The 27,024-nt window shown below is 36.5% G+C and overlaps 1 protein-coding gene across 5 annotated transcripts; it reads left to right on the top strand.

The window, feature by feature from the left end:
• Positions 1 to 2,469: 2,469 nt before the first annotated feature.
• On the top strand, positions 2,470 to 25,070 carry LOC140892535 (dnaJ homolog subfamily C GRV2). 5 transcript variants are annotated; one of them, XM_073301455.1, is made up of 22 exons: positions 2,470 to 3,318; positions 6,320 to 6,553; positions 6,756 to 6,843; positions 6,966 to 7,174; positions 8,004 to 8,105; positions 8,216 to 8,278; positions 8,511 to 10,757; positions 11,401 to 11,763; positions 14,085 to 14,225; positions 15,196 to 15,588; positions 15,711 to 16,202; positions 17,273 to 17,496; positions 17,602 to 17,946; positions 18,323 to 18,617; positions 19,397 to 19,813; positions 19,887 to 20,232; positions 20,308 to 20,651; positions 20,734 to 21,171; positions 21,262 to 21,386; positions 21,527 to 21,650; positions 23,518 to 23,586; positions 24,326 to 25,070. In XM_073301455.1, exons 1-22 carry the CDS (start codon positions 2,863 to 2,865, stop codon positions 24,521 to 24,523), a joined length of 7,713 nt encoding a protein of 2,570 aa, XP_073157556.1. In that variant the 5' UTR covers positions 2,470 to 2,862; the 3' UTR covers positions 24,524 to 25,070. The 5 variants fall into 5 exon arrangements, with proteins under 5 accessions (XP_073157556.1, XP_073157555.1, XP_073157559.1 ...); XM_073301454.1 differs by having other exon boundaries at positions 8,216 to 8,282; positions 8,497 to 10,757; XM_073301456.1 differs by lacking the exons at positions 2,470 to 3,318; positions 6,320 to 6,553; positions 6,756 to 6,843; positions 6,966 to 7,174 and having other exon boundaries at positions 8,042 to 8,105; positions 8,497 to 10,757.
• Positions 25,071 to 27,024: the final 1,954 nt, after the last annotated feature.

Here is a 27,024-nt window from a genome sequence, read left to right as displayed (position 1 = left end):
TCCGTATCCTAGACAGGAAGGAGAAAGTTCTTCGGAACAAGACTATACCACTCGTGATGGTACAGTGGCAGCGCCGAGGCGTTGAAGAAGCAACTTGGGAAACTGAGAGTCGTATGCGAGCAGAATATCCTGAGTTGTTTGCGTTGTATTTTTGATTACCATGTAAGATATAATTACAGTTGTTGTAATAAAACATGGTTTGATGTTTCATATTGTTATCTTGATTTGTCTTTAGATGTTATTTCGCGGACGAAATGTCTAAAGGTGGGGAGAATGTAGTAACCCAGAAACCATTTTAAGATAATAATATGTTAAACATGATTAAGGCTTGGTAATTAATCAATTTCGAAGTGTTATTGGACTTCGAAAGAGAATTTGGGCTTTTGACTTTGGGCCGGATCGGAAGCTCCGATCCCAGCCATTTCTGAAGCTCAGCGAAAGCACCAAGATCGGAAGCTCCGATCCAGGAACGGAAGTTCCGATCTCCGGCTGCCAGCTTTGCCCGATGACTCAGCCGCGAGTTTTGACAAGTGTTGATCGGGAGTGAGATCGGAAGCTCCAATCGTCGGATCGGAAGTTCCGATCCTGGCGTGTCCTGCATGCACGCAATGAGCTGGATCGGAAGCTCCGATCCCGAAATCGGAAGTTCCGATCCTGGCCGGGAATTTTGCCTATAAATAGGGCTTCGCAGATTCATTTCTAAATACGAATTCCCGAGTTTCCTTCTTCAGTTATATAGTGTGAGTTATACACTTGAGGGCCCTATCGATTATAATAGAGGTTCTGGAATAACCAAGGTGTGGTTATAGTCATCCGGGACTAGCGACTCCAAAGGGCTAACTACGGACGAAGGTATGGTCCGGGAATCTATTTAAGTTTTGTGAGTACTTATTAGCTTAGTTAAGGCTTATAGAATTTATGTAATGATACGGTGAACTTTTGAATATAGGCTTGGAACCTAGGATCCTATTATACTTGAACTAGCCTAGAGGTACGTACACATTGACTGAGATTTCCAGCGAGTATACATGTTTATATGTTGCATTTATTTGGCATTATTATATGGCATGAGATATGATTTACCGCTTTCTATATTCATATGTCATGTGCATATACACGTTGAGCCTATACCTTGTTATACCTGACTATAGAGCCGCTCAGCTCTATACTCGATAGTCTGTCACTGAGAGTACCGCGATGGCGGGGGCATTTATGTCTGTCTACTCTAGTGTACTAGACGAGTGTGGTTGCACCCAGAGGTTGATCCGTGCGGTGGCAACACTCATGTGGCGCCGATTCTGAGCATGATTTTTCAGATGACCCTGTACCAGTCATCATGTTGCATGCATTATATACATATGTTTACTCATGTCTATGTACTGGACGTTAGTGCTCACGTCCTAGTTGTTATCTTGGACACCCTATTCCATGGGACAGGTCGTAGGATGGACGGAGCTGGTAGTTCAAGGCAGGACTAGAGAGCAAGAGCCTTGAGGATTTTATTATACAGCAGAATTCGATATAGCTGTATAATGTTTACTGTTTAAGGTTTCGATTTGGTTGTATCACTACAGATTTAAGCCTGGATTATGTTACTAAGCTGATATATATTTTATGGTTTTGTTTCCGCATGTTTTACTCTGTTAAGTTATTTTATTGTATTAAGTTTAATGCATGCTATTAGTTGTCAGTTAGTAGGTGATACCATGCAGGATCACTACAGTAACCATTTAGGTGCAGATGAATGTTATGAATTATATAAAACTGAGGAAAAAATCATTTTGGTCTTCCTATTTTTCACTTTATAATGAATATGCATTTTAGTCCTGTAACTTGCATTTTTTTTTTATTTTTTATCATGTTATGATAAAATTTTATTTTTAGTCATTTAACTTGTATTTATTCTCCACTGATTCTCCAATTCTGACTTCCGATCCCCAAAGAATATGGTAGCAGATCCGAGACAGTGACGAGTTCTCTGTTCCTGCGGCTATGGAGAGAAGTTTTGAGAATTTAAATGAAAAGTCATGGCGAGAGGAACCATTTATCATTACGACAGATGCCAAGTGGAAAGTGCAATGATACATGCAACTGACACATCCAAACTGACCGGTGACTTGAACCTCATTGTTACGTGACCTAATCAATTCGATGAGACATTCACAATCTATTTTCATTCTTCAAATGCAAATTACAAGACGAAAGACGTAATTTTTCTTACAATTTGTTTTGCATGTGTGTCGCTTTTGTAGACTTGAACTAATTTATTTATTTAGACCAAAACAAAGTTACTCGGACACCTCTCCTTATTGACATAATTTTATGCAATTGTACCAAAAAAAAATAACTAACAATATTGGAATTGGATAAGTTTTGCGTAAAAAAAAAAAAGAAAAAAGAAAGAAAGAAAGAACGAGAAAGTTTTATTTATTTTTTATTTTACAGGAACTAAATTTAATCAATGGGGGATTCATGATTTTGAGGAGTTCATGTAAAAATTGTCCCTTTTTCTACGTGTTCCCAGGACTCATCTGGCGACATTCATCCGCCATTTTCTTTACCTTAATCAATCCCTAATCCGATCCCAATTCATTCTTTCAATCTCCCAAAATACATTTATGCACATATCTATGATATTTATGCGTGGATTGGAATTCGATCAGTTGTACTGTGAGTTGAATTTTGATCGCTTGAATTAATCATAGCAAGAATCACCCTCCTAGGGTTTTGAGATTTGAAGCTCTGGGTGCCAATCAGTCAAGGCAGAGACCTCTGCCGTCATCGTCGGCAGGTGGAATATGGTCCTTTCTACGCCATAATCCTCCACAGTCTCACTATCTCCGTTATTTGCCTGAACCTCAGATGGACTTTGTCACCCGCCACGCTGCCGCCGATCATCAGACACCACCACCTCCCACCGCCACCTCTTCTTCCGCCCCACCCGAGGAGCCCGAGTATTTGGCCCGTTATACAGTGATTAAGCACTCATGGCGGGGGCGTTACAAGAGAATTCTTTGCATTTCTAGTTATAGCATTATCACTTTGGATCCGAACTCGCTGTCTGTTACCAATTCTTATGATGTGGGCAGTGATTTTGAAAGTGCTGCTCCCATAATCGGGAGGGATGAAAATTCCAATGAGTTTAGTATCAGTGTGCGGACTGATGGACGTGGGAAGTTTAAGGCAATCAAGTTTTCATCGAAATACAGGGCGAGTATAATGACCGAGTTGCATAGGATAAGATGGAATAGGCTGGCTGCTTTGGTGGAATTTCCTGTTCTTCATTTGCGGAGGAGGACCTCAGAGTGGGTCTCTTTGGTAAGTGTTAAGATTAATGATATTTTTTCTTTCAGTATGTGGTTTAATTTTTTTGGTCATTGGTTCTTCTCCTTCTATAGTTGAGTTTCATGTGAACTTTCCTTGGTTTTTTAGTTTGGTTGCCACACCTGAAAATTAGAAGAAAAGTTAATGTGTTGGATGATATGACTGAACCCCAGTTCATTTTAATCTTGTTGATGATTCCCGTAGAAAAATTGTATCGGATGCTAGAAAAGGGACCTTTTCCATCTGAAATTTCTGCTACAAATCTAACTTAAAATTTAGACCACTGAAAAAAAAGGAAGAAGTTGACTGCCAGCAAATATGTCACTAGTGTAAGACTGTGAGAAACTGTGTAAGTATAAAAATTGCAAGTGAAGTTCTGGCTTAATATCTGTTTTCTGGGTAATATCTTTGCTATTTTTTTAGTTCTTTTATTTTGTAGGGAAAAATTTTAGATGGTACATGAAAGTAAGAGAGGGATTGATTGTTCAACTATTGGGAGAATCCCTTTTGGTCTTTCATAGGACAGGGATCACACATGACATAGCATCTTTACTTGTTTTGCCAAATGATGTTTTTGCTGGATAAACTTTATATTTATAGGATATGAAACTTTAATTTGCATGCTCCGTGGTTTAGAAAATTGGCTTACATTTCTGTTTTGTTGGCTGAAATTGTCCTCAAGATTATAGCCCGAAAGTGAGAAATATACACGAATATGTTGGTGTATTTGGGGTACTGCTATTACAGTATCTGCCATTTATGGAAATTAGATCCTTAGGTTAAAGTTCCATGAATATTATCATGTCATCATATCTTTTCCTTTATTGGTTGCTTTTGGCTCAGATAGTTTTTCATTTATTATTCAAATGTACAGACTGTCCATCCCGGAGAAGCTGATTCCCCATAATTAGTCGAAGAGGAGAATAGGGACTTTACTGGGGTCATAAGGGGAGTGAAATAGAATGAATGTTTTACTTACGGGTGCAAACCCAGTACTGTAGGGGCACAATTCTAATATATAAGAACCTCCGGCAAAATGGATGATTGATTCACTATTGACATTATCGTCTAATTGATGGATTGCCTATTATACTAATTCTTGAATTGCAAAACCGTGCCTCTGTTATTTTCAGTCATACATGTCATGTCATTGGGGAATATAATTCTATTATCTATGTATCGTTTGGCTTTTGGTTGCAAAATGGATGATTGATTCACTATTTGTTGGCATTATTGTCTTATTGGTGGATTGCATGTTATACTAACTCTTGAATTACAAAACCGTGCCTTTATTATTTTCAGTCATACATGTCATGTCATTGGTGAATTATAATTTTATTATCTATGTATCGTTTGGATTTTGGTTGGGTTTTAACATGGGGGACAAGATGATGCCTGCGGGTTAAACAATGGTCAGTGGGGTGAAGGGCATGTTTAAATGAGCGTAATCAATAATAACATTATGAGAACTTTTTAAAGGAGACCCAGAAGTATTCTCAAAAATTTTGTGGAAGAATACCGCTCAGGAGGTTCCACAAATGGCAGAAAAAAGTATTCTTGATAGTGGAAAGTAGTGAAGATGCCATGGTTGTGTGGGTGACATCATGCCTTTGGGGGTTCTTTGAAATATACATATTTTGTTTGTCTATTTCATCTTTAATAGCCTTTAGGTCTTCCTCTTAGATTTTCCAACTCCATTTTTTTACTTGAATGGCCTTTGAATCATAGGGTACAAGTATCCAAAAGCTACACACAAGAGTAAGCAGGGAACCTATAGGATCATTGATTAATGTTGATTTGAGGGTCTTCTTGATGAACTATGGTGTGTAGACCGCCATATTTTCTTTTTACTAGTGGTTTTCTGAGCATCTTATTTTGGCAATTTGACTTCGTTCATGATAACAAATATTCAGCAGTGTTCTACATAGTGTTCTAAGTAGGCGGCCCTCGACCACCCCGTCTTTGTTTGAGGCGGTCTCAATAAGCGGTCTGAGGCTATCCGGCAGGCGAGACGGGTGAGCAGGTGGCCGATGCGGTCAATGATTTTAAAATCCTAGTCAAATTTCAGTCAAATAATTTTAAAAACCAGTTAAAGTCAATGAATTTTTAAAAAACCTAGATATAATAAAAATACATCTCAATCTCTTTTGTATTTACTGTTGGTTTCAAGTGTCCTCCACCACCAGCCTCAAACCGCCTCCAGCCGCCGCCGCCATCAGCCACAATTTAATTATCTTGTTAGTTTGCATTTATATATTTATTTGCACTTGTCTAGGTTGTATATTGAATGAAGCTTTTTATGCATAAACATTATTTAATTACATATATTACATAAAAAATTATTATTGTTTGTAATTACATTGCATGATTTATATAGGTAACTATAAAAAATTGTTAAAAAAATTCAACCGCCCCGCCATCGCCTCCCGCCATTTACAACATTGATATTCAAAGAGAATTGTTTTGTTATGACGAGTTTTTTTACTTCAAAATCAAGTGGGAAACATTAGTGGGATGCATTTTTTACCTTCTCAGCTCTCTTCCTCTATCTGGGGTTCCACAAGTATCAGTCATTTCCTTATTTTAATCAGCAGGTATTTACCTCAAGGTATTTTTGAGCTGGATGTTATGTTTTTCATGGATTTTATCAAATCAATTTATATTTACTTATAAATTTGAAGCTTGAAATGGAAGTGGAGAGTTATAAATGGGAATCTGACATGAAGAACATGGATGGCTTCTAAGATATTCTCCTTGTTCACATGGTGCACTGTTGGTACTTTGAAGTTGGTTAAAGTATAGTAACCTTTTAACAGTCATTTCTTAATTATTTTAAATTGATTTTAGTTTGGCCAAGATTGATGATTTAGAAATTAGAGGTATAACAGAATCTGCTTTGACCTTTGGTAATTTGCAGCCTATCCACCATGCCATCTTACTATTCGATGCGTGCTAAAGTTTTGAATCCCAGGAATAATGAATTTATTTTTTGCAGAAAATGAAAGTCACCTATGTTGGAGTGGAGGTGATAGATCTGGAGTCTGGAGAACTTAGTTGGTGTTTGGATTTCAGAGATATGAATTCTCCTGCCATTTTTCTTTTATCTGATGGTCAGGGAAGAAAAAATGTTGACAATGGAGGATTTGTTCTTTGTTCTCTTTATGGAAGGAAATCTAAAGCTTTCCAAGCTGCTCCAGGGACTTCAAATGCTGTCATCATATCAAATTTAGTATGGAGTACATTGCTTCCTTCCTGATTTTATACATTACTATGGAAATCCATATTGTTGTTTTTCAAATTTCATTAAGTTTAACTTTTCTGACTCTGTGTTAAGACCCTAGATGCTGTTCTTTTCTGACTTTATTGGGTCAGTATCATGCCTCTGATAATGCTTATGTTCTAAACAACATTACTTAAACGTTATCCTCCAGACAAAAACTGCAACTGCAATGGTTGGTGTGACATTAGCTGTTGACAGTTCTCAATCACTTACCATCACAGAGTACATGAAGCTAAGGGGTATCTTCTACTATCTTGTTTTAAAATTAATACGTGATTTAATTTGTGGGTCCATTGTAGTTTATCCGTACGATGTGTTTACACGTTTCTTCTATTTAAACTTTAAATGCATTTAATTGCAGCAAAAGAGGCTGTGGGGGCAGAAGAAACTCCTCTTGGTTGTTGGTTCGTCACAAGATTGCGTACTGCTGCTCATGGAATGCTACCTTATGCTGGATCAACTTTGACACTCGGACCAAAAGGAGGAATTGGAGACTCTGGTGATGCTGTATCTCGACAACTTATTCTCACCAAGGTTTCTCTTGTTGAAAGGCGCCCAGAAAACTATGAAGTAAGCGGGTGATTGTAATGCATCTCAGATGATATATTTTTATGAACGTGCTTCATGTGCAGTCAAATGTTTTTTTTAGTAAACTCTCTACCATTCTTGGACGTGCCGGCGTGATGTAGTAAAATAAATTTGCATTTGTATCGAACTATTTTTGCTCATTTTATATGCCTTTTGAAAGTTTGTGAATCTTTCGAACCAGAATGTCAAATTTACTCATTCAAGTGATCTTTATAAACTTGTTGGTTTTTCCTCAAAACTTCTTTACAGGTTGTGGTCTTTTTCTATAGATTGTTGCTTCATATTTTAATTATTTTTGTTAATACGATAGTGTTCCACATTTTAGCTCTTGTTTATTTCGATTTGTTTTATACATAATTGCCTTCAATATGTAGTGGGATCACAGGTGGTTATGAACCCACTGTCCGAGAGGAATTTTATATATATATATATATTGATGATTGATCTATTAGTATCGACATTATGAATTGGCTGCAAACAAAATTAGGAGAATCCATACTAAAGTTCTGAAGTATTGCCAATTTGCATTTAGTGTGTGTGTTGCGTCTCTCCTGTTTCTATATATATATATTGATGATTGATCTATTAGTATCGACATTATGAATTGGCTGCAAACAAATTAGGAGAATCCATACTAAAGTTCTGAAGTATTGCCAATTTGCATTTAGTGTGTGTGTTGCGTCTCTCCTGTTTCTTAACTGTTGACGAGTGATGGTTATGAGTTAGTGTTGCACCATTGACACTTTTCCCTGGATGTATGTTTACATGGAATTGTTGATTAAGTGTGACTTTTCATTCTGAATGCTTGAAGGCTGTTATTGTTCGTCCTCTATCTGCTGTTAGTGCTCTTGTTCGATTTGCTGAGGAGCCACAGATGTTTGCTGTTGAATTTAACGATGGATGTCCTACACACGTGAGTATTTTTGGCTTACAAATATACCAAATATTATCATGAAAAAGTTTCTTAAATTTTGTGCTTCATTGGAAAGCAAACAGAGTTGCTAACATGTGATGATATTTCAGGTGTATGCTAGTACTTCTCGTGATAGCTTACTTGCTGCAGTTCGGGATGTTTTGCAATCCGAAGTAGGTATATGTGCTGTTTGGTGGTTAATTGGAAATTGTTCCGACTCATTCTGCATGTGTAGTTGACTGACTACAGTCTACACTGAGTTCTAGTTAATTTTACATGGTTTGACTTGTTATTTATATTATTGCATTAAAAATGTGCGTTCAGTTTGTAATTGACATGTATTGAATGTAAACAATTAACTTAGTTCAAAATTTGTTTGAATATGGTATAGCTTCAATTGTGCAGGGTCAATATCCAGTGCCGGTTTTACCCAGGATGACGATGCCTGGCCATCGAATCGATCCTCCTTGTGGTAGAGTAGGTCTGCAATATCCCTTAAGTCAGCAGCAGCTCCTTGTTGACACTGAATTTGCTACCATGCATTTGAAATACCTGGCCGCAGCTGCGAAAGATGCTGTGGCTGAAGGAGGCTCAATTCCTGGATCAAGAGCTAAACTGTGGCGCAGGATAAGAGAATTTAATGCATGCGTTCCATTTATTGGTGTTCCGCCCAATGTTGAAGTACCTGAGGTGACTTTGATGGCCTTGATTACACTGCTTCCTGCTGCTCCTAATCTTCCTCCGGAAGCCCCACCTTTGCCTCCTCCTTCTCCTAAAGCGGCTGCTACAGTGATAGGTTTCATTGCATGCTTACGGAGGTTGCTGTCTTCACGCAGTGCTGCTTCACATGTTATGTCGTTTCCTGCCGCTGTTGCAAGAATCATGGGCCTGCTTAGAAATGGTTCCGAGGGAGTAGCTGCTGAAACGGCAGGGCTTGTTGCTATGCTGATTGGTGGTGGTCCTGGGGATACAAACATATTATCTGATACAAAAGGAGAACAGCACGCAACAATCATGCACACCAAATCTGTATTATTTTCTGATCATAGTAACTTAATTATCCTTGTGAACAGATTAAAGCCCATGTCAGTTTCGCCTTTATTGTCCATGCCTGTCGTTGAAGTTTTTGAAGCAATGATATGCGAACCGCACGGTGAAACAACCCAGTACACAGTTTTTGTTGAATTACTACGCCTTGTGGCTGGGTTACGTCGTCGTTTGTTTGCTTTGTTTGGACATCCCGCAGAAAGTGTTCGAGAAACAGTTGCAGTAGTTATGCGTACGATAGCGGAAGAAGATGCTGTTGCAGCCGAATCAATGAGGGATGCTGCTTTACGTGATGGTGCCCTGCTGAGGCATTTGTTACATGGATTTTACCTTCCTGCTGGAGAGCGACGTGAGGTCAGCCGACAACTTGTTGCTCTGTGGGCAGATTCTTATCAACCTGCTCTTGATTTGTTATCTAGAGTTCTGCCACCTGGGCTGGTGGCTTATTTGCATACACGGTCTCAAGCTACTTCATCAGACGATGTATCTAATCAGGAAGGTTCCTTGATGAGCAGAAGACAGCGACGACTACTTCAACAAAGGAGGAATCGTCCTGGAAAAGCAATACCATCTCAAGGACACACTTTGCCTTCTGTTAATGCTGCTGAAGTTAGTGAGCAAACACATCCAACGAGTCCTTACCCAATTCGAGGTTCAGATGGTTACCAAAAATCTGCTGGAGATTCAAACAGTGGGATGGTTCCATCCATTCGTCATTCTCTAACTCATGGGATGGAAAACTTTTCTAACAAGCTCCCAGTAGTAGGGATCCCCCCAACGGATCAGTTACAGGGAATTTCTTCTCCTGATATCCCTGCAGATGCATATGAATCAGTGGCAACAAGTGTTACAAGCAAAGTTGATTCTGATGTTGGTTCATCTGAGCCAGAGAATCCAGGCCTTCCAGCTCCGGCGCAGGTGATCATGGAGAATTCTCTTGTTGGATGTGGAAGATTGCTATTAAATTGGCCTGATTTTTGGCGAGCTTTTGGTCTTGATCATAATCGTGCAGATTTGATCTGGAATGAGCGTACTAGACAGGAATTGAGAGAGGCTTTGAAGGCCGAGGTTCATAAACTGGATCTTGAGAAGGAACGAACTGAAGATATCGTTCCTGGCAGTAGATCTGAGGAAAGTATCAGCGTGCAAGAATGCCTCCCACAAATATCATGGAACTACACAGAATTTTCTGTAAGGTACCCCAGCTTGGCCAAAGAAGTTTGTGTGGGTCAATATTATTTGCGTTTGCTTCTTGAGAGTGGCAGCGGCAGCAGGGCTCAAGACTTTCCACTGCGTGATCCTGTTGCTTTTTTCAGAGCACTTTACCATCGATTTCTGTGTGATGCAGACACGGGCCTGACTGTAGACGGTGCTGTTCCGGATGAAATGGGTCCCTCAGATGATTGGTGTGATATGGGAAGATTAGATGGTTTTGGGGGAGGGGGAGGTTCCTCTGTCAGGGAGCTTTGTGCAAGGGCTATGGCAATTGTGTATGAACAGCATCACAGTTTGATAGGTACTTTTGAGGGTACTGCTCATGTGACAGTACTCTTGGACAGGACAAGTGATAGAGCTCTACGACACCGTCTTCTGCTTCTCTTAAAGGTAAATATGCTACCTCTGTTCCCATATAAATGAGTCAAAGAACTTTACGCATATATATGGCAAAGTAATAATAAAAAAAGTAGCTATCTCTCAGTTTCCAGCTCCGATTTAACCCTGATCGAAGATCAGTTTATCTCAAAGTAAAATAATCTTAAATAAATCTTGAAAGATCAGTGACGTCTCTGTTGCTCTATGATGGAGAACTGTTTGACTTATCTTCTGGAAAAGGGAATCGTAAATATTATTTTTAAGACATGAAACAAACGTAGGCCTGGGGATTGATACATTTTGGTTATGGTATATGTGGAAATATGATCCTGAAAATATTGCAAAACTTCAGCAGTCTGCAATAGAAGAAATAAATTCAAGAGCAGAAGGGCTAGATGACTTCAAAACTATTGTGAAATGTTTAAAATCATATCTTATTTTGTAAGTTGAGAATCTCTCATGTGCAGGTCGTGTTAAAAGATTAAACGAGGAAGAATGTAGTAAGAGTAAAAACTTGGTACTGTGGTGGTGTCTTAGGGCATCACGAGAAAGAAAGATTCATAATAATATTCACAGACGAGTCTAAAAACATTTCACTGGCACAATATTATTAATTTTGTATTATTTTTAAGTTAATGCTTCTTTCCATGTGCAGGTTTTGATGAAGGTTTTATCGAATGTAGAGGCATGTGTCTTGGTAGGAGGTTGTGTGCTTGCAGTTGATTTACTAACAGTAGTTCACGAGACTTCTGAAAGAACTGCTATACCCCTGCAGTCTAACTTAATTGCTGCCACTGCTTTTATGGAACCCTTGAAGGAATGGATGCTCATAGACAATAATAATGTTAAAGTTGGGCCAGTGGAGAAGGATGCGATTAGAAGATTATGGGCAATAAAAGAAATTGATTGGACAACAAGGTGCTGGGCATCTGGGATGTCAGACTGGAAGAGGCTAAGAGACATCCGTGAACTACGGTGGGCAATGGCTACCCGAGTTCCTGTTCTTACTGCGATCCAGGCAAGATTCTCTGAAAATTTACTTTTCCCTTTATCTATAAAAGCAATTCAAATCGAGTAAATTATTGATGTTATTTAACTTTACCTTTCCCCAATAAAATGGTTGAACTCATTACCTAGTTTTTTTATTTATCAAGATTTCTAATTTCTATACATGTATTGTTAGTGAATTTTTGTTTTGGATAATAGATATAAACATAGATTCAATGAGATTTGTGGTGAATGGAACCATTAGTTGATGGTTCTGAAATATTGTTTATTTATGAAAATGGAAAATGGAGAACGCCGTGCATTTAATCACTGAAAGAAATAGGATTTGATTGCAAGGCAAGAGCATTAGGAAGAAATACCAAATGATGGTTGCTATATATATTCTATCTTCTTTTTTTTTTTTAAGAATGTTTTAATGAAGACTTTTAGGATCAAGTTCAAGGGTTTTACAAATTCATGGTTGAAAAGTGAATGAGTCTTGGCCATTTAACTCAATCTTTAAATTTTACCTTTTTTCAATGAAAATCACATATTTTCAAATTTCATGATTATGGCTGCGTATCTGGTTAAACTTCTTTGTCAATGCTTCCATTGTTTTCTTGCTTGTTAGGATTCTTCTAGTTCCTTTACCGTGGGTGGAGCTCTGTTAATAATGGCTATTAATTGACTTCTTCTTGCGCATGAGTTCTTTCTGGTTTATTTAGAATCTGTTACTCCTCTTCAGGTTAAGGGGATACTTGAAATATTTGCTGATTAGTAAAGGATTGTTATTCTATATAAGCCCACACCTTTTTTATGTAGTGTGGCATTTTATTTTAAGTTAAAACTAAATTAAAATAATTTATTACTCATCATTAATATTATCATCTAATTGATAGATATAGATACCCACCAGTTACACATTATTGGTGATCTGGCATCCGAGGTGATGAGTTGTGAATTGTCTACTGAGACTTTGGTAATCAAAATTTTGGAGGTGATGAGTTGTGAATTGTCTACTGAGACTTTCGTAATGAAAATATTGGACAATTTTTCTTTAATATTGTTTGGTTCAATATCATAATTTTTTGACGGTAACAGACTTTTAATTTTATTAAGATTGAGCATGGGAATTTACCGTTGTGGTTGGTTCAATATCCTAATTAATTGAATACATTACTTACAAATAAATCGATGGTATTCTGAAACACGAGATGTGGTAAACAGTTGGTACCCTGATGGAAGACGTACCATTTAGTAAAAAAAAATTACACAATGCATGTTTTTATTTCTCCAAATCATTGCCTCGTTTCCCAAAACAAAAACATATGCGATCATTTCATTTTTTTTATTTTGTTTCCCAAAATCAACTTTTCCATCCTCTTTTCACATCTACCAATGTAATTATTACTCTTGATTAAACTCTCATTATTTTCCCATGATCATCCTTATTTATTATAATCCAAAATATGCTATTTTTAAATTTTATAATAATTTTATTCAACCATCCCAACATGATTTAACAATTGCAGTAACAACTTTATTGTTAAAAAGTAAAACCAAAAATAAATTTATTTCCCCAAACGTTGTGTGGAAACGTTTCCGTGAGCTCTTCTCCCTGAACTCTCAAAACAAAATCTAACACTAACGATTCGGTGGCTAAATGGAAATTATTCATTCTTATATAGTATTATTAGTGTTAAGTCTTACAAATGTTGAGGCACATTGGCTGTTGTTCTTCGGAAGTAAACCGTGCCAGTATATTATGTTCTATCTTATCCCTGGCGTTGAAAGCAGGGTGCAGGGAGGGCTGCCCCCTCCCCAGCATCTCATCAATGCCAAAGAGATGCACACTCTTTATTGATCTACAAATCTCTGCTGATCTGAGTTCCCAGAAAAATGACAGTTTCAAAGAAAATTTTCATGGTTTTGACTGTCATTGATTGATATAATTGCTTTAGCACATGGCTTGAACGTTTCTTGGAAAGTTAGCATTACAAATATCTAGATGAAAGGGTTCTTTAGTGCGTTGCTTGTCTGGAAAAGGCTTCTTTTTATCTCTTCTTGTTCTTGTCCTGTTTAACTAGTGAAATACGGGTATAACTTGATTAATATCTAGCCAAAATTGCGAAAAAATCACGAACAAATGCTGGCCACCTTCAACCAGTAAATAGTAGAGGTTAGTGACCAATATAGTATCAGTAAGTCTATGTAGATAGGTGGCATATATAAAAAGCTGTGCAAGGAAAGTGCTACAGCAACAAACTCAAAGGAGTTCTGTTTCTTAATCTGTCCATATTATTTTTTTTGCTTGATTTCTTATATTTCTAAGATGGTTATGACTTTGTTCAGGTAGGACAGGTGGCATTGTCCATATTGCAAAGCATGGTAGCTGCTCGTTCAGATATAGATGATGCAGGAGAAATCGTAACACCCACACCTAGAGTAAAAAGGATTTTATCAAGTCCACGTTGTCTTCCACATATCGCGCAAGTAATGTTAAAAAAGCGTTTGTATCATATATTGTTGATTTATTGTGTTTCAATTGGCTTTTAGTTTAGATTTTCGAAAAACTCTAGCTTGAATCTTAATGCAGATTTATATTGAACACATGGTGGCTTTATCTTAGCGAAAAATTAAGGCACTGGGTTATTTGCTCTCGTAATTGAGATCTTATTATTGCTGAAGATTTGCATAATGTGAAGACATTGCTAACACACACTTGGAGCAATACTCTTGAGTGATATAGGAATAAATAAAAGTCCCGAAAACTAAAGCGCATATGCTCACAAAGTTGATCACTTGACTCTCTTATGTTTACTTCATTTCTTGGGAATGAGGTTCTTTTTGCATTTAATGCTGAATACGTTCTTGACTGCTGACTAAAGAGTATACAGTTAATATTTGCAACTAACTTGCATGAGATGTTACCCTCCTTAAAGTTATAAAGACATTACATGCAACACACTTGAGATATTCTCTCCTGGAGTAGACATAATTTACCCTTACTATTTTTTTAAGCTGTATTAATTGTAGTATTAGATCTTTAGATCTTTTAGAGGTGCATTATGATATCTTTTTCCTTAAATATTTAGCTAAAATGCTAAATTCCATTTATTTGACTAAGGTAATATCCACAGCACACTAATCATCTCCAAAAATCATAGTTATGAGGGAAGTAGAGGTATCTTCAGAGCAGAGGTGGATGTAAATGCCTGGTTTGAAATTCATACGAAATGTAGAAGTTTAACCTCGAGGAAGTGGATGTAAATATGATTTTGGAGGGGAGGTTTTTGTGTCATACTTAAGGGTTGGTAGACATAATTTACCCTTTCTATTTTTGTTGGGGGAGATTTACTTTGACTCTTGTTTTAAGATGAATGGGTGGCTGCACGGCGTTGCTTTTTTTTTTTGTTTGAAGAAATTGTACTAAATTTTAATTGTCGTATTATTTCATTCACAGTCATTGCTTTCTGGTGAACCAACTATTGTCGAAGCATCTGCTACTTTACTGAAGGATATCGTCACCAGGAATCCCAAGGCAATGATTAGACTGTACAGTACTGGCACATTTTATTTCGCACTCGCATACCCTGGATCTAATCTTCTTTCAATCGCACAACTCTTCTCTGTAACACATATACATCAAGCCTTTCATGGTGGTGAAGAAGCCGCAGTTTCCTCTTCTCTGGTTTTGGCAAAACGTAGTGTTTTAGGTGGCCTCTTACCAGAGTCTTTGCTGTATGTATTGGAGCGTAGTGGGCCGGTTGCATTTGCGGCAGCAATGGTATCTGATTCTGACACTCCTGAGATAATTTGGACACATAAGATGCGGGCAGAAAATCTTATCCGTCAGGTAGTTATCTGTCCACGCTGCTACTGTTCTTAGTATTTACTTCCAAACAATTGTTATGCTTGAGTCATCTGTGAATTAAACAATTGTTAAGTTATTTGAATTATTATTTCATTTCTCATCAGGTTCTTCAGCATCTCGGTGATTTTCCTCAAAAAATGTCGCAACATTGTCATTCGTTGTATGATTATGCTCCAATGCCTCCAGTGACATATCCAGAGCTCAAAGATGAAATGTGGTGTCACCGTTATTATCTCCGAAACTTGTGTGATGAAATTAGATTTCCTAATTGGCCTATTGTTGAACATGTCGAGTTTTTGCAATCATTGCTAGTTATGTGGCGTGAGGAGTTAACCCGAAGACCAATGGATCTTTCTGAAGAAGAAGCTTGCAAAATATTGGAGATATCCATTGAAGATGTATCCAGAGATGATGCCCCTAAAAGTCAAAGTTTGGATTTGGACGATATTCCGAATCTACTGAAACAGATTGAATATATTGATGAAGAAAAACTCAAGCGACAATATAGGAAACTTGCAATGAAGTACCATCCTGACAAAAATCCTGAAGGGAGGGAGAAGTTCTTGGCAGTTCAGAAAGCATATGAATGCCTGCAGGTATTCCTAGAACAATGGCCTCGTATAATATCCATTTTTATTTCTCATGTTGAAAACCGAGGACTTGTGTTGTTAAAGCATCAAAGAAAAGTTTTTAGATCTTATTTCACCTTCAGTTTAAATTTTTGGATTTTTGCATGCAGTGCTTCTCGTCGAAAAACAGGCTGTTCATGTTGATAGGCCATTGATGTAGGATCTCGTGATTGTGTTGTATAATTTTGTCATTTAATCTAGTTTGCTGTAGCTGCAACAAATTTTTTGTAGCATATATTGATGAATAATGGTGATGATATTCATTTCTATTAGGTAGATGGTATTTGGTGCGAGTTTATGGTAGTGGTGAGAGTTTGATAAGTCCTGGGATAGGTATAATGATGAGTACTCAAAAAAGAAAAAAAAAAGATCAAATGCGCTCCTGATTGGTGGAAATGGCTCCTCAGTATAGAGAAGAGAATGAAGCTTACCTTAAGGGAAAGAAAAATGTTAATCAAACCTATAAAAAAAAGAAAGAAAAATGTTAATCAAATAAACGAAGAATTTCATTGTCATTGTTACGCACATAAAAACTAGGAGAAAGATAAACCCTAAATATAATCTTCTGAACCTTAATGAAGCTTGTAGATGTTAGTCTTACCATAAACTTCCTAGGCATAATTTGTGCCTGTGTACTCTAGTTCTTCAGGGTTCAGAGGGGACTTAGGTAGTGTTTGGGAGAGCTTCTAAGAAGCACTTCTTAGCTTTTGGTTAACAAATTCACAAAATTTCAAATATTTGTTAACGGAAAAGCTGAGAAATGCTTCTAAGAAGCTCTCCCAAACACTACCTTAGTGGTGAAAAACTATGAGAAAAAAAATAAACCTCTTGATTCATTCATGGATTGTTAAATGCTTCAGGCATTCTCAAAGTGTTTTTGTTTAGAAAGCCAAGACTCTTACAATTTGTTAAAGAAAACTGAGTTTGGTTCGAGGTGATTTATATTCAAAATGTTCAAAATGTTTGCTAAGAAATAATTGCACTTAGATTGTGTCTTTCTTCGGTGACTTTACTGAATTCTAATTGATCTACTCTAGGTGACCATGCAAGGGTTGCAAGGCCCCCAAACTTGGAGACTGCTGCTGCTACTAAAGGGCCAGTGCATACTATACAGGCGATATGGGGACTTATTGATGCCATTTAAATACGCTGGATATCCAATGCTGCTAAATGCCATTACAGTCGATTCAACCGACAACAATTTTTTGTCCTCTGATCGAGCACCGCTTTTAGTTGCGGCCTCTGAGCTTGTTTGGCTAACGTAAGTTCATAGTCCTCATTTGGTTCCCTGGACTTGTCTTTTTTTCAGCACTTTGTGTTAATACCTGATAATTGAGTTTATCACCATATCCTTGGCATCTTTCAGGTGTGCATCTTCTTCATTAAATGGTGAAGAGCTTGTTAGAGATGGTGGGATACCACTTCTTGGAACTCTTCTATCACGATGTATGTGTGTGGTCCAACCAACAACTCCTGCTTATGAACCATCCACCACCATTGTTGCAAACATAATGCGAACTCTCTCAGTTTTAAGTCAATTTGAAAGCGCCAGAACTGAGATGTTAGAGTTTTCTGGACTGGTTGAGGACATTGTTCATTGCACTGAACTTGAGCTTGTGGCTGCTGCTGTCGATGCTGCCCTTCAGACTGTTGCTAGAGTTTCTGTATCCTCTGAGTTTCAAGACGCTTTACTGAAGGCTGGTGTGCTGTGGTAAGTGAGATTTTTTTGTGCTTCTTTTTGCATTGTCGGTGCTTCCATCAATGCTTCAGTATTAGATATAGCTCTTTATAGAGTATTTTATAATTTGATTTGATTGTTTATGGCTTTTTGTGGGCCTTAACATTGAGCATACTTTTATTTAAGGTGTTGTCATTAGTCTAGGTGAGGTCTGTAACTTTTATTATGAAGCTTTAGAATTGGGCTCCAAAATCTCTGGCTGCTTCATGTGTACTATTATCTTGGATAAACCCTCTCCATGGTTTTATCAAAAACTATTATCTGTCGATGTTCTCTAGTTATGCCATTAAATAATTCCTTGTTCCTTTCATGAACTTGTGATTTCATAAATTAGCTTATGTTTGTTCAGGTACCTCATTCCATTGTTGCTTCAGTATGATTCAACTGCAGAGGAATCGGATAAGACAGATGCTCATGGTGTTGGAACCAGTGTTCAAATAGCAAAGAATTCCCATGCTGTACAAGCATCTTATGCCTTGTCTAGGCTTAGTGGTTCGGAGACCGGTGAGACACCAACTCCTTATAACCAAGCTGCATCTGATGCCTTGAGAGCTTTGCTGACTCCTAAACTTTCAAGCATGCTGAAAAATCAATCACCCAAAGATCTTTTAGCCACATTAAACTCAAACTTGGAATCTCCTGAGGTATCGCTGCTGATCTTTCCTTTTACAAATAATATGTTGCAGAAGTTCTTTGTTGAAGCACTCTATTATTTGTTGGCATCAAGTATTTTACAATTTGCATGTTAGCTTGCTATCGTGAAACTACAGAGCTCTTTAAGAAGGTGTATTTCTCAGATGGGTAAAAAAATAATTCCTTTTTTTTTATTTTGCTCCTGCAATTTGTGTCGTGAAAATAATTAAGAAATCTGTTGAATGTTCTGCATGTCTTGTTATTGAAATATCTCATTATGTCCTCTTGAATCTTGTTATTTTTATCCCTTGGTGTGAAGCTGTATAATGAGGATAGCACATGAATATAACCCTCATAAAAAAAAACTTCATGCCAATTGATCCAAACATGTAATAGTTGTAAGGACAAAAATCAGATTTTGCAATGACAAAACTGGTTGATGTTTAATGCAATTTGCTGACATATTTACCTGATTCAATTGTTTGTCTTCTAACTGTTGCTAGAGCAGCTGAAAATTGTTTCTGGCACTAGTTTTATGATTTTTTTTATGTATCTTTTTTTTTTAAATATATATGAACACATATCAATTATAAACATGGTTGTCCTAATGCTGCCTGCAGAAATCTGTTTCCAACTTATACAGGTTTTGGTTGATAAGTGGATGTGTTAATGATAGATACTAAAGCATTTCAGTTTGAAGGCATTTTTAATGCATGATGAATCAAGTGCTAATGTCAAGAATAGCATTCTATGTGCAAATATTAATATTCCTGTTACCTTTGGGTTGTAGATAATTTGGAACTCCTCTACACGGGCCGAACTTTTGACGTTTGTGGAAGAACAGCGTGCACTGCATGGTCCTGATGGTTCATATGACCTAAAAGATTCACATTCATTTGTTTATGAAGCATTGTCAAAAGAACTCTATGTTGGAAATGTGTACTTGAGAGTCTACAATGATCAACCGGACTTTGAAATCACCGAGCCTGAGATCTTCTGCTTGGCCCTTATTGATTTTATATCACATCAAGTGTATAAAGCATCAAATGAAGGTTCAGATATTCCGGGTAATGATGATATAACCACCGGACCATCTGTTGAGCAGGATTCTACCTGTGATTCTTCACCATCTAGTGGTGGGAAAGTCTTGGGCACGGAGGAGATAGAGTTAGTCAAGAAACTTCAGTACGGTCTGGTATCTCTTCAGGTATGTATCTTGTAGTTTTGCTTTGATCGACTGTTCATAGCTGACTTTGATGCTTTTGCCTTTGTAATTCCAGTACATCTTGACGAAGAATCCCAACTTAGCTTCTGTAGTGTCCTCAAAGGAAAAGTTATTGCCCCTTTTTGAATGCTTTTCTCTCCCAGTTGCTTCAGAAAGTGACATTCCTCGGTTATGCTTAACTGTTCTGTCACGCCTGACAACATATGCTCCCTGCCTGGAGGCAATGGTTGCAGATAGCTCTAGTCTGCTTCTTTTATTGCAGATGATTCATTCGTCTCCCACCTGTCGTGAAGGAGCTCTGCACGTTCTCTATGCCTTGGCAAGCACACCAGAGCTTGCATGGGCAGCTGCAAAGCATGGTGGGGTGGTTTACATACTTGAACTTCTCTTGCCATTACAAGGTATAGCATCCTTTTAACAGCAAGTATTCTAGGAAAAGCTTTTCTATTATTTTCTAAAATGGAGAGGTTCTGTAGATGAAATTCCTTTGCAGCAAAGAGCAGCGGCTGCCTCATTATTGGGAAAGCTTGTTGGGCAGACAATGCATGGACCTAGAGTTGCTATTACCTTGGCTAGGTTTCTGCCAGATGGTCTTATCTCTATAATCAGGGATGGTCCTGGAGAAGCAGTTGTCAATGCTCTTGAACAAACAACAGAAACTCCAGAACTGGTATGGACTCCAGCAATGGCGGCATCGCTGTCTGCTCAAATTGCGACGATGGCTTCAGATTTGTATCGTGAACAGATGAAAGGACGTGTTGTTGATTGGGATGTGCCTGAACAGGCGTCTGGCCAAAAGGAAATGAGAGATGAACCTCAGGTATCATTGTGAACCATCAAGTTAGTCCAAGAACGCCTGAATTATATTCATTTCCTGACTCAAAGCATCTGTTGATGTGTAGGTTGGGGGAATCTATGTCAGATTATTTCTGAAAGATCCCAAATTTCCGCTTAGAAATCCAAAGAGATTTCTCGAGGGACTTCTCGATCAGTATCTTTCTTCCATTGCTGCTACACATTATGATGGGCAAGCTGTTGACACCGAACTTCCTCTGCTTCTTTCTGCTTCCTTGGTCTCATTACTTAGAGTATACCCTGCTCTTGCTGATCATGTTGGATATCTAGGTTATGTACCAAAACTTGTTTCAGCAGTCGCTTATGAAGGAAGAAGAGAAGCAATGACTTCAGATTCCTGTTTGCCTGATGATGATTCTGTTCAGAAAATTTCACAGACTCCACAGGAGCGAGTGCGCCTTAGTTGTTTGCGTGTCCTGCATCAACTTGCAGGTAGCACCACTTGTGCGGAAGCTATGGCAGCTACTAGTGTCGGTACACCCCAGGTATGTGGTGATGTTTTGAATATGCGACGTGCAAAAATTTTGGTAGAGTCTGGTTACATGTCTTTTCTAATTTCTTATTCTTGATTCCAGGTGGTTCCCCTTCTGATGAAAGCAATTGGTTGGCAAGGTGGAAGCATTCTCGCTCTTGAAACTTTGAAGCGTGTTGTAGGTGCCGGCAATCGAGCAAGAGATGCGCTTGTTGCTCAGGGTCTTAAGTGAGTAAATTATCTGCCCTCTCATGGTATTACATTGTGGAATTTCCATAAATATGTTAGGGGTTTGATGCATGCTTCATGATGAATCTTCTATCGCATCTATCATGTTACAGTAGTGATATTTGATATGATTGTGATAGGGTTGGCCTTGTGGAAGTTCTTCTTGGTCTTCTTGATTGGCGAGCTGGGGTAAGAAATGGGCTTTCCTCACAGCTGAATTGGAATGAGTCAGAAGCATCGATCGGCCGGGTTCTTGCGATTGAGGTGGGTACTAGTCAAGTAATAGCTTTCATGATGACCTTTTTAAGGGCTCCAACTTTACAGGTTTATTCTCGCATGTGAACTTTAAACTCAATATTATGATTTATCCAGTTGAAATCGAGTGATTTTATGCTTCAATCGTCTGCGGACTTTAATTTTTTTCCGGTGTCAGACGTGTGTAGGGATTTGAGCCTTGTTCTGAGTTAGTTTTTTGCCATGTTTTCAAAACCGGACCGGCTGGTTCGACGTGGAACCGGTCACAGGTCCGGTTCGGAACACCCAAAAAACTGTTTTAACGGTCAAACCGGTCAAGAACCGGAAAATCGTTATTTCGAATATTTTTTTTTTGAAAAATTAATTTTTTTTATTTTTAAAATTTTAAATTTAATATTTTGTTATATATATACATGATTATTTGAAATCCCCAGAAATCCCATCAAATACCAATCCAGTTTTGAAATTTCATTTTGCCAAATACTATAATGGTGTTTTTAATTTCAAATCTCATCAAATCACGTCTAATTCCGTTGTTTCAAACACATTGTTAATATATTATTTTAGAAATATTAGATATCTTTTAATTAATTAATTTATTATTTAAAAAATATATAACTATAATTGATATTTTGAATTTATTTATATATTTATTTAGTTTTCAAGCCATATTTTTTGTCTATTTATATACATCTTTTGGGTTTTTAAAATTCAAAATACATTATATTATATTATATAAACGGTTTTACGGTTCGACCGTCCGGTTAAATGGTCTGATTAGTTGGACCGTTTTTTTAAGGTACACCGGTTTGATCACCGGCTCGGTTATGAAAACATTTTTTTTTTAGCTATTAGCTTTTCGTAGTGTGTTGACCTGGTTCACACTTGTAATTATCTTCCAAATATCAACTGATTTTATGCTATAAATATTTTATTTGGTTAAAGGTAATTCTATCTTCATTTTGTGGGGAGTTTATCTACCTCAGTTTTAACAGTTTAGCAAATTGCTCCTTACCCCTTTGAAACAACAAAGTTTTACTTTCACTGCCATAAATCACGATTAAGCAGTTATAATTCCTCCAGAAATTAGTTTTGTTTAACTACGTTTACTTACCATTTTGTAGATTTATTTCCTCGTTTTGGTTCAGCATTAATTGATTCATTTCTATGAACTAAACTTTGGCCGTTAAACAAATGTTTTCATGTCCGTTTCTATTTTTCCTTGAGTTCCCATATGGTTTTGGTTGATCAAAGTATGATGATTGATGTTTTTGTCCGAAGTTTTTCAATTGTTCATTTTTGGCATGATTATTCTTCTGATGGTTGCAAAAATGTTTTGGGGTAAAAGATTTATGGTGGCAAACTTTTGAAAGGTGAATTGCTTTATAGACAAATACATTGTGAGTCAACTGCCAGATGAAATTGGGGAAAAATCTTGGCATGTTTTTCTCTAAGGAGATCATTCTGGTAAAAGCGCTTCAGCAAACAGTGTCAAGTATATGTAGTGCAAAAGTGCATGATTCAGATAGTGTTTGGGAGAAAAAAGCTGAGAAGTGCTTCCTAAAAGCTCCCTCAAACACTACCCCAGAAATTTTTTTTGCAGTTGTCTAGCTGCTAATGTGGTGAAAAGAAGCAATAATTCATTTCAAATTCTTCTCTCATTTGTATCCATTGGTAAAGTTTTTCTTGTAGTTTTGTGGTGAATTGCGATTCACCTCCCAAAATTATTTTTATATTTTGTGGATTGGGTAAAAATTTCGAGTGTACTTAAACAACAAGCTATTCAAGATGTTCTGAATTGCGCGATGGCTTTACTTTTGCAAATTATTATCTTTCCTGGTGTTTATGGTTGTAACCCTTAGCAATATTTGTGAAGGTTTTGCACGCATTTGCAACAGAAGGGGCCTACTGTACCAAAGTGCGTGACATATTAGATGCCTCTGATGTAAGTTGGACTCTTGAATCTATATGCATGCTTATTGCTTATTTGTTGAAGCCTATCTCAAAATTTCTTTATTAGGGTTTTTATTAAATTTTGAGGGATTGATATAATTTTGATTTGTTTTCGAGCTAATTCCGAGGTTGTGCTAATTCTTTACGAGTCATCCAAAGCTCCAATCTCGCTCATAGTGTTTCATGTTCACGTGAACTAATTTCACAATATGATTTCACAAACACACACACACACACACATATATATAATAAGCTACCGAACACTGATAACTTCATTGGTAAAAGCATATAACAATAGTGAGGGTATAAACATGAACAAACTGTGTTTAAGAAGTATGCTTGATAATGTCTTTCGGGCGAATGCAAGTGTAATATTCATAAACAGTAAGCATTAAGAGACTAGTCTTGAGAAGCACCCTTGATCAAATCTTTCTAACAAAGCAAGTTTCATGCCCTGTGGGCTTTGCTTGCACAAGCACCATTACAAAATGAGATCCTGTAACAATTACTCGTATTCATCACCGCTCCATAGAAAAGGTTTACCCAAATTTCTATAAGAGTCCATCATAAGATACTTTCTATAAGAAAGAATTGCTCCAAAATATAATTTAGTACTATATTTGTTTTCTTCTCAAAATCGAAGTATTTGGTCTAAATTGTTTTGCTGCTATTCCTGATTCAAAATGATCATCAATATTTTTGTATTTATGTGGTAATTTTTTTTCTTGCAGATTTGGAATGCTTATAAAGATCAAAGGCATGATCTTTTTCTTCCTTCAAATGCTCAAACTTCAGCCGCCGGAGTTGCTGGTCTCATCGAAAGTTCGGGATCTAGTCTTACATATGCATTACCGGCTCCCCAAACACAACCTAGTCAAACAAAATTCCCCGCAACGGTTGCCTCTGATTCGAATGGAAGGCATGGCTAACCAAAAAGTAAGTAACGCGTTAATCAAAGGTACAAAGTTTTGTTGCAAACGTATGCCATAGAAGAAATGAGAAGAAATGTGTTGGTTACAATTGCTTGAAGTCGTTTTGGCAGGAGTTGAGTTATTTTCACTTGTACATTGTAAATTGTATAGCTCTCTTTCTCCCCGTCTCGACCTTCTATACCTTTGTAGGCTTTACTAGTTTTTTTTGTTTTTGTTTTTGTTTTTGTTTTTGTTTTTGTTTTTGTTTTTTTTTTGTCCTTTGTAAATTTCCTTTTATATTCATTTTGTATAGCATGTTGAGGCGAGTTTGATGACTTATTGTGCTTTTTGGCATAGTTTGAGTTGCGACTATTTTTCCATTATCCGAGTTCTTTCTTTCTGTAATCATTATTCTCTTCACCATTATTCGGATCCAATTCAGGATACTGATACAAATTGGATATCTTCTGGCACCGGTATAAAATGTAAATTGGATATCTGGAGCACACTGTAATTTCGACATAGTTTTATGGAGTTTGTATGTCAATAGATTTGGAAATTTGAATCAATGTTAAATGTTTGGTGGCACAAGAATTTTATTTTAAAAATAAATACTACTACAAAAGAATTAAATAGAGCTGAATGGGAAACATAAATTGATAAGAAAAAAAAAATCATAGTTACGTATGTGAGGTTAAACCCAGTGATCTTTATACATTCTTGGAGCAAACAAACTGGGTTGGGTTTTGGCCTTGTGGGGTTCCCAGTTCCCTTGCCCCATCTCGTCTTTTCAAATAAACGGGTTGGATTGAGAATTTTTCAACTCGTCTTGTCAAGTTATGGGTAGTGGGTTTGTGTCATATTAAGAAAGAGTATAATGTATTTTAGTACACGAATTATTGGTAAAATGTCATGTTGATATACAAACTATTGAAAATGGTTTAATTGGTACATGATCCAAATAAAAGGTCAATTTTACCTTTCATATGAATTATTATTATATTGCTTAATTTTAAAATATCATATTTATTAAAAATTAATATATATATATATATATATATATATATATATATATATATAAAACCACAAACTCAATAAATAAATCATATGCATGTAGGACTAAAAATACTCATTAATAAATTATTTATATTTTAAAATTTAAATAATTTATTAATGAAAAAAATACTCATTAATAAATTATTTATATTTTTAAAATATAAATAATATATAATGAAATTATACTTTTTCTATCAATGTAAATAATTATCCATTTAAAAAATTGATATAAATTATATATTAATAAAACCACAAAGTCAATAAATAAATCATATGCATGTAGGACTAATATATATTTAATAACGATAAAATATAATTAAATAAATATTTATTAATTAATATTTAATTCAAGTGCGAGGTAAAAGTACAAATTTATAAATTATTAAATCAAGTAAAAAAATTTTGGGTTATTAAAAGTACGTAAATCGAGACAAAAAATGAAATTTTTTTATTTGAGATTTGTTTTTTCATGATCTAATCTGTAATGTTGAAAATTTTTGTATCAAATATTGAAAAACTAAAATGGTAAATATGTTTGTTTCAATCATTTAAACACAAGATCAACAGATTTCGGTGATCTATATTTTTATCATAATAATATATTATAATATTTGTTGTATAATTTGATTTGACAATTATTTATCATTATATATATATATTTATTAAATTTTAATAAATATGATATTTTAAAATTAATCAATATAATATTAATTCATATTAAGGGTAAAATTGACCTTTTATTTGGATCATGTACCAATTAAGCCATTTTCAATAGTTCGTGTATCAATATCACATTTTACCAATAGTTCATGTACCAAAATACATTTTACTCTATTAAAAAATGAATTTGGATTTAACTCAACTCCAAAAGCTAGCTCAAGGGGGAAATTTGTCTTTGTCTATATATTAAACTTTCAGAATATTTATCCAACCGATGTTGGACATAATTAACACACCAACACACCCCTCTCACACTCAGTAATGAAACGACTGGAGCGTTGATACATTAACGGGTGGCCTAACTATGGGGCGGGTGACCCAACTATGAGCAGTCCAACACATACGACGGATCTGGGCTCAAGTCATCGAGTTGCAGATCAACCCTCCAAATATAACTAAAAATTAATATATCCGCTCGCCTTGCACTGTCAAATAAGAGGTTTAGATTTAATTTTTCAACCTATCCAAATGACAGGTGGTAAATGCAACTGGCCGGTGGATTTTGACGGGTTGGGTGCTGGCATGTCCCTCCGGGTCCGTTAGTGATCTATACATTATAACATTTAAGTTCCGCAAAAAATCATGAACTCTATTGTAAAAACAAATGTAGATTATTAGACACAATACTTGACGTAATATCCTAACACATGTTGAACTAATTAACTTATTGTAAACTATATAGAAATAGTCACAAAGATATTTAATTTCTTAATTTATTATAATAGAAGAAAGAAACAAACAGA

Source organism: Henckelia pumila, chromosome 3 (genome assembly GCF_033568475.1).
Source record: "Henckelia pumila isolate YLH828 chromosome 3, ASM3356847v2, whole genome shotgun sequence".
Classification (NCBI taxonomy): Eukaryota; Viridiplantae; Streptophyta; class Magnoliopsida; order Lamiales; family Gesneriaceae; genus Henckelia; species Henckelia pumila.
The sequence above is the reverse complement of the archived record's forward strand: the minus strand, read 5'-3'. Positions and strand labels throughout refer to the sequence as shown.

Excerpts from the sequence above, each read along its gene's own strand:
- LOC140892535 (XM_073301454.1), top strand. The coding sequence starts at position 2,863 with ATGGACTTTGTCACCCGCCACGCTGCCGCCGATCATCAGACACCACCA. Across the intron at positions 3,319-6,319 it reads CCTCAGAGTGGGTCTCTTTG|AAAATGAAAGTCACCTATGT; the intron begins GTAAGTGTTAAG and ends TATTTTTTGCAG. Across the intron at positions 21,651-23,517 it reads GCCGGGTTCTTGCGATTGAG|GTTTTGCACGCATTTGCAAC; the intron begins GTGGGTACTAGT and ends ATATTTGTGAAG.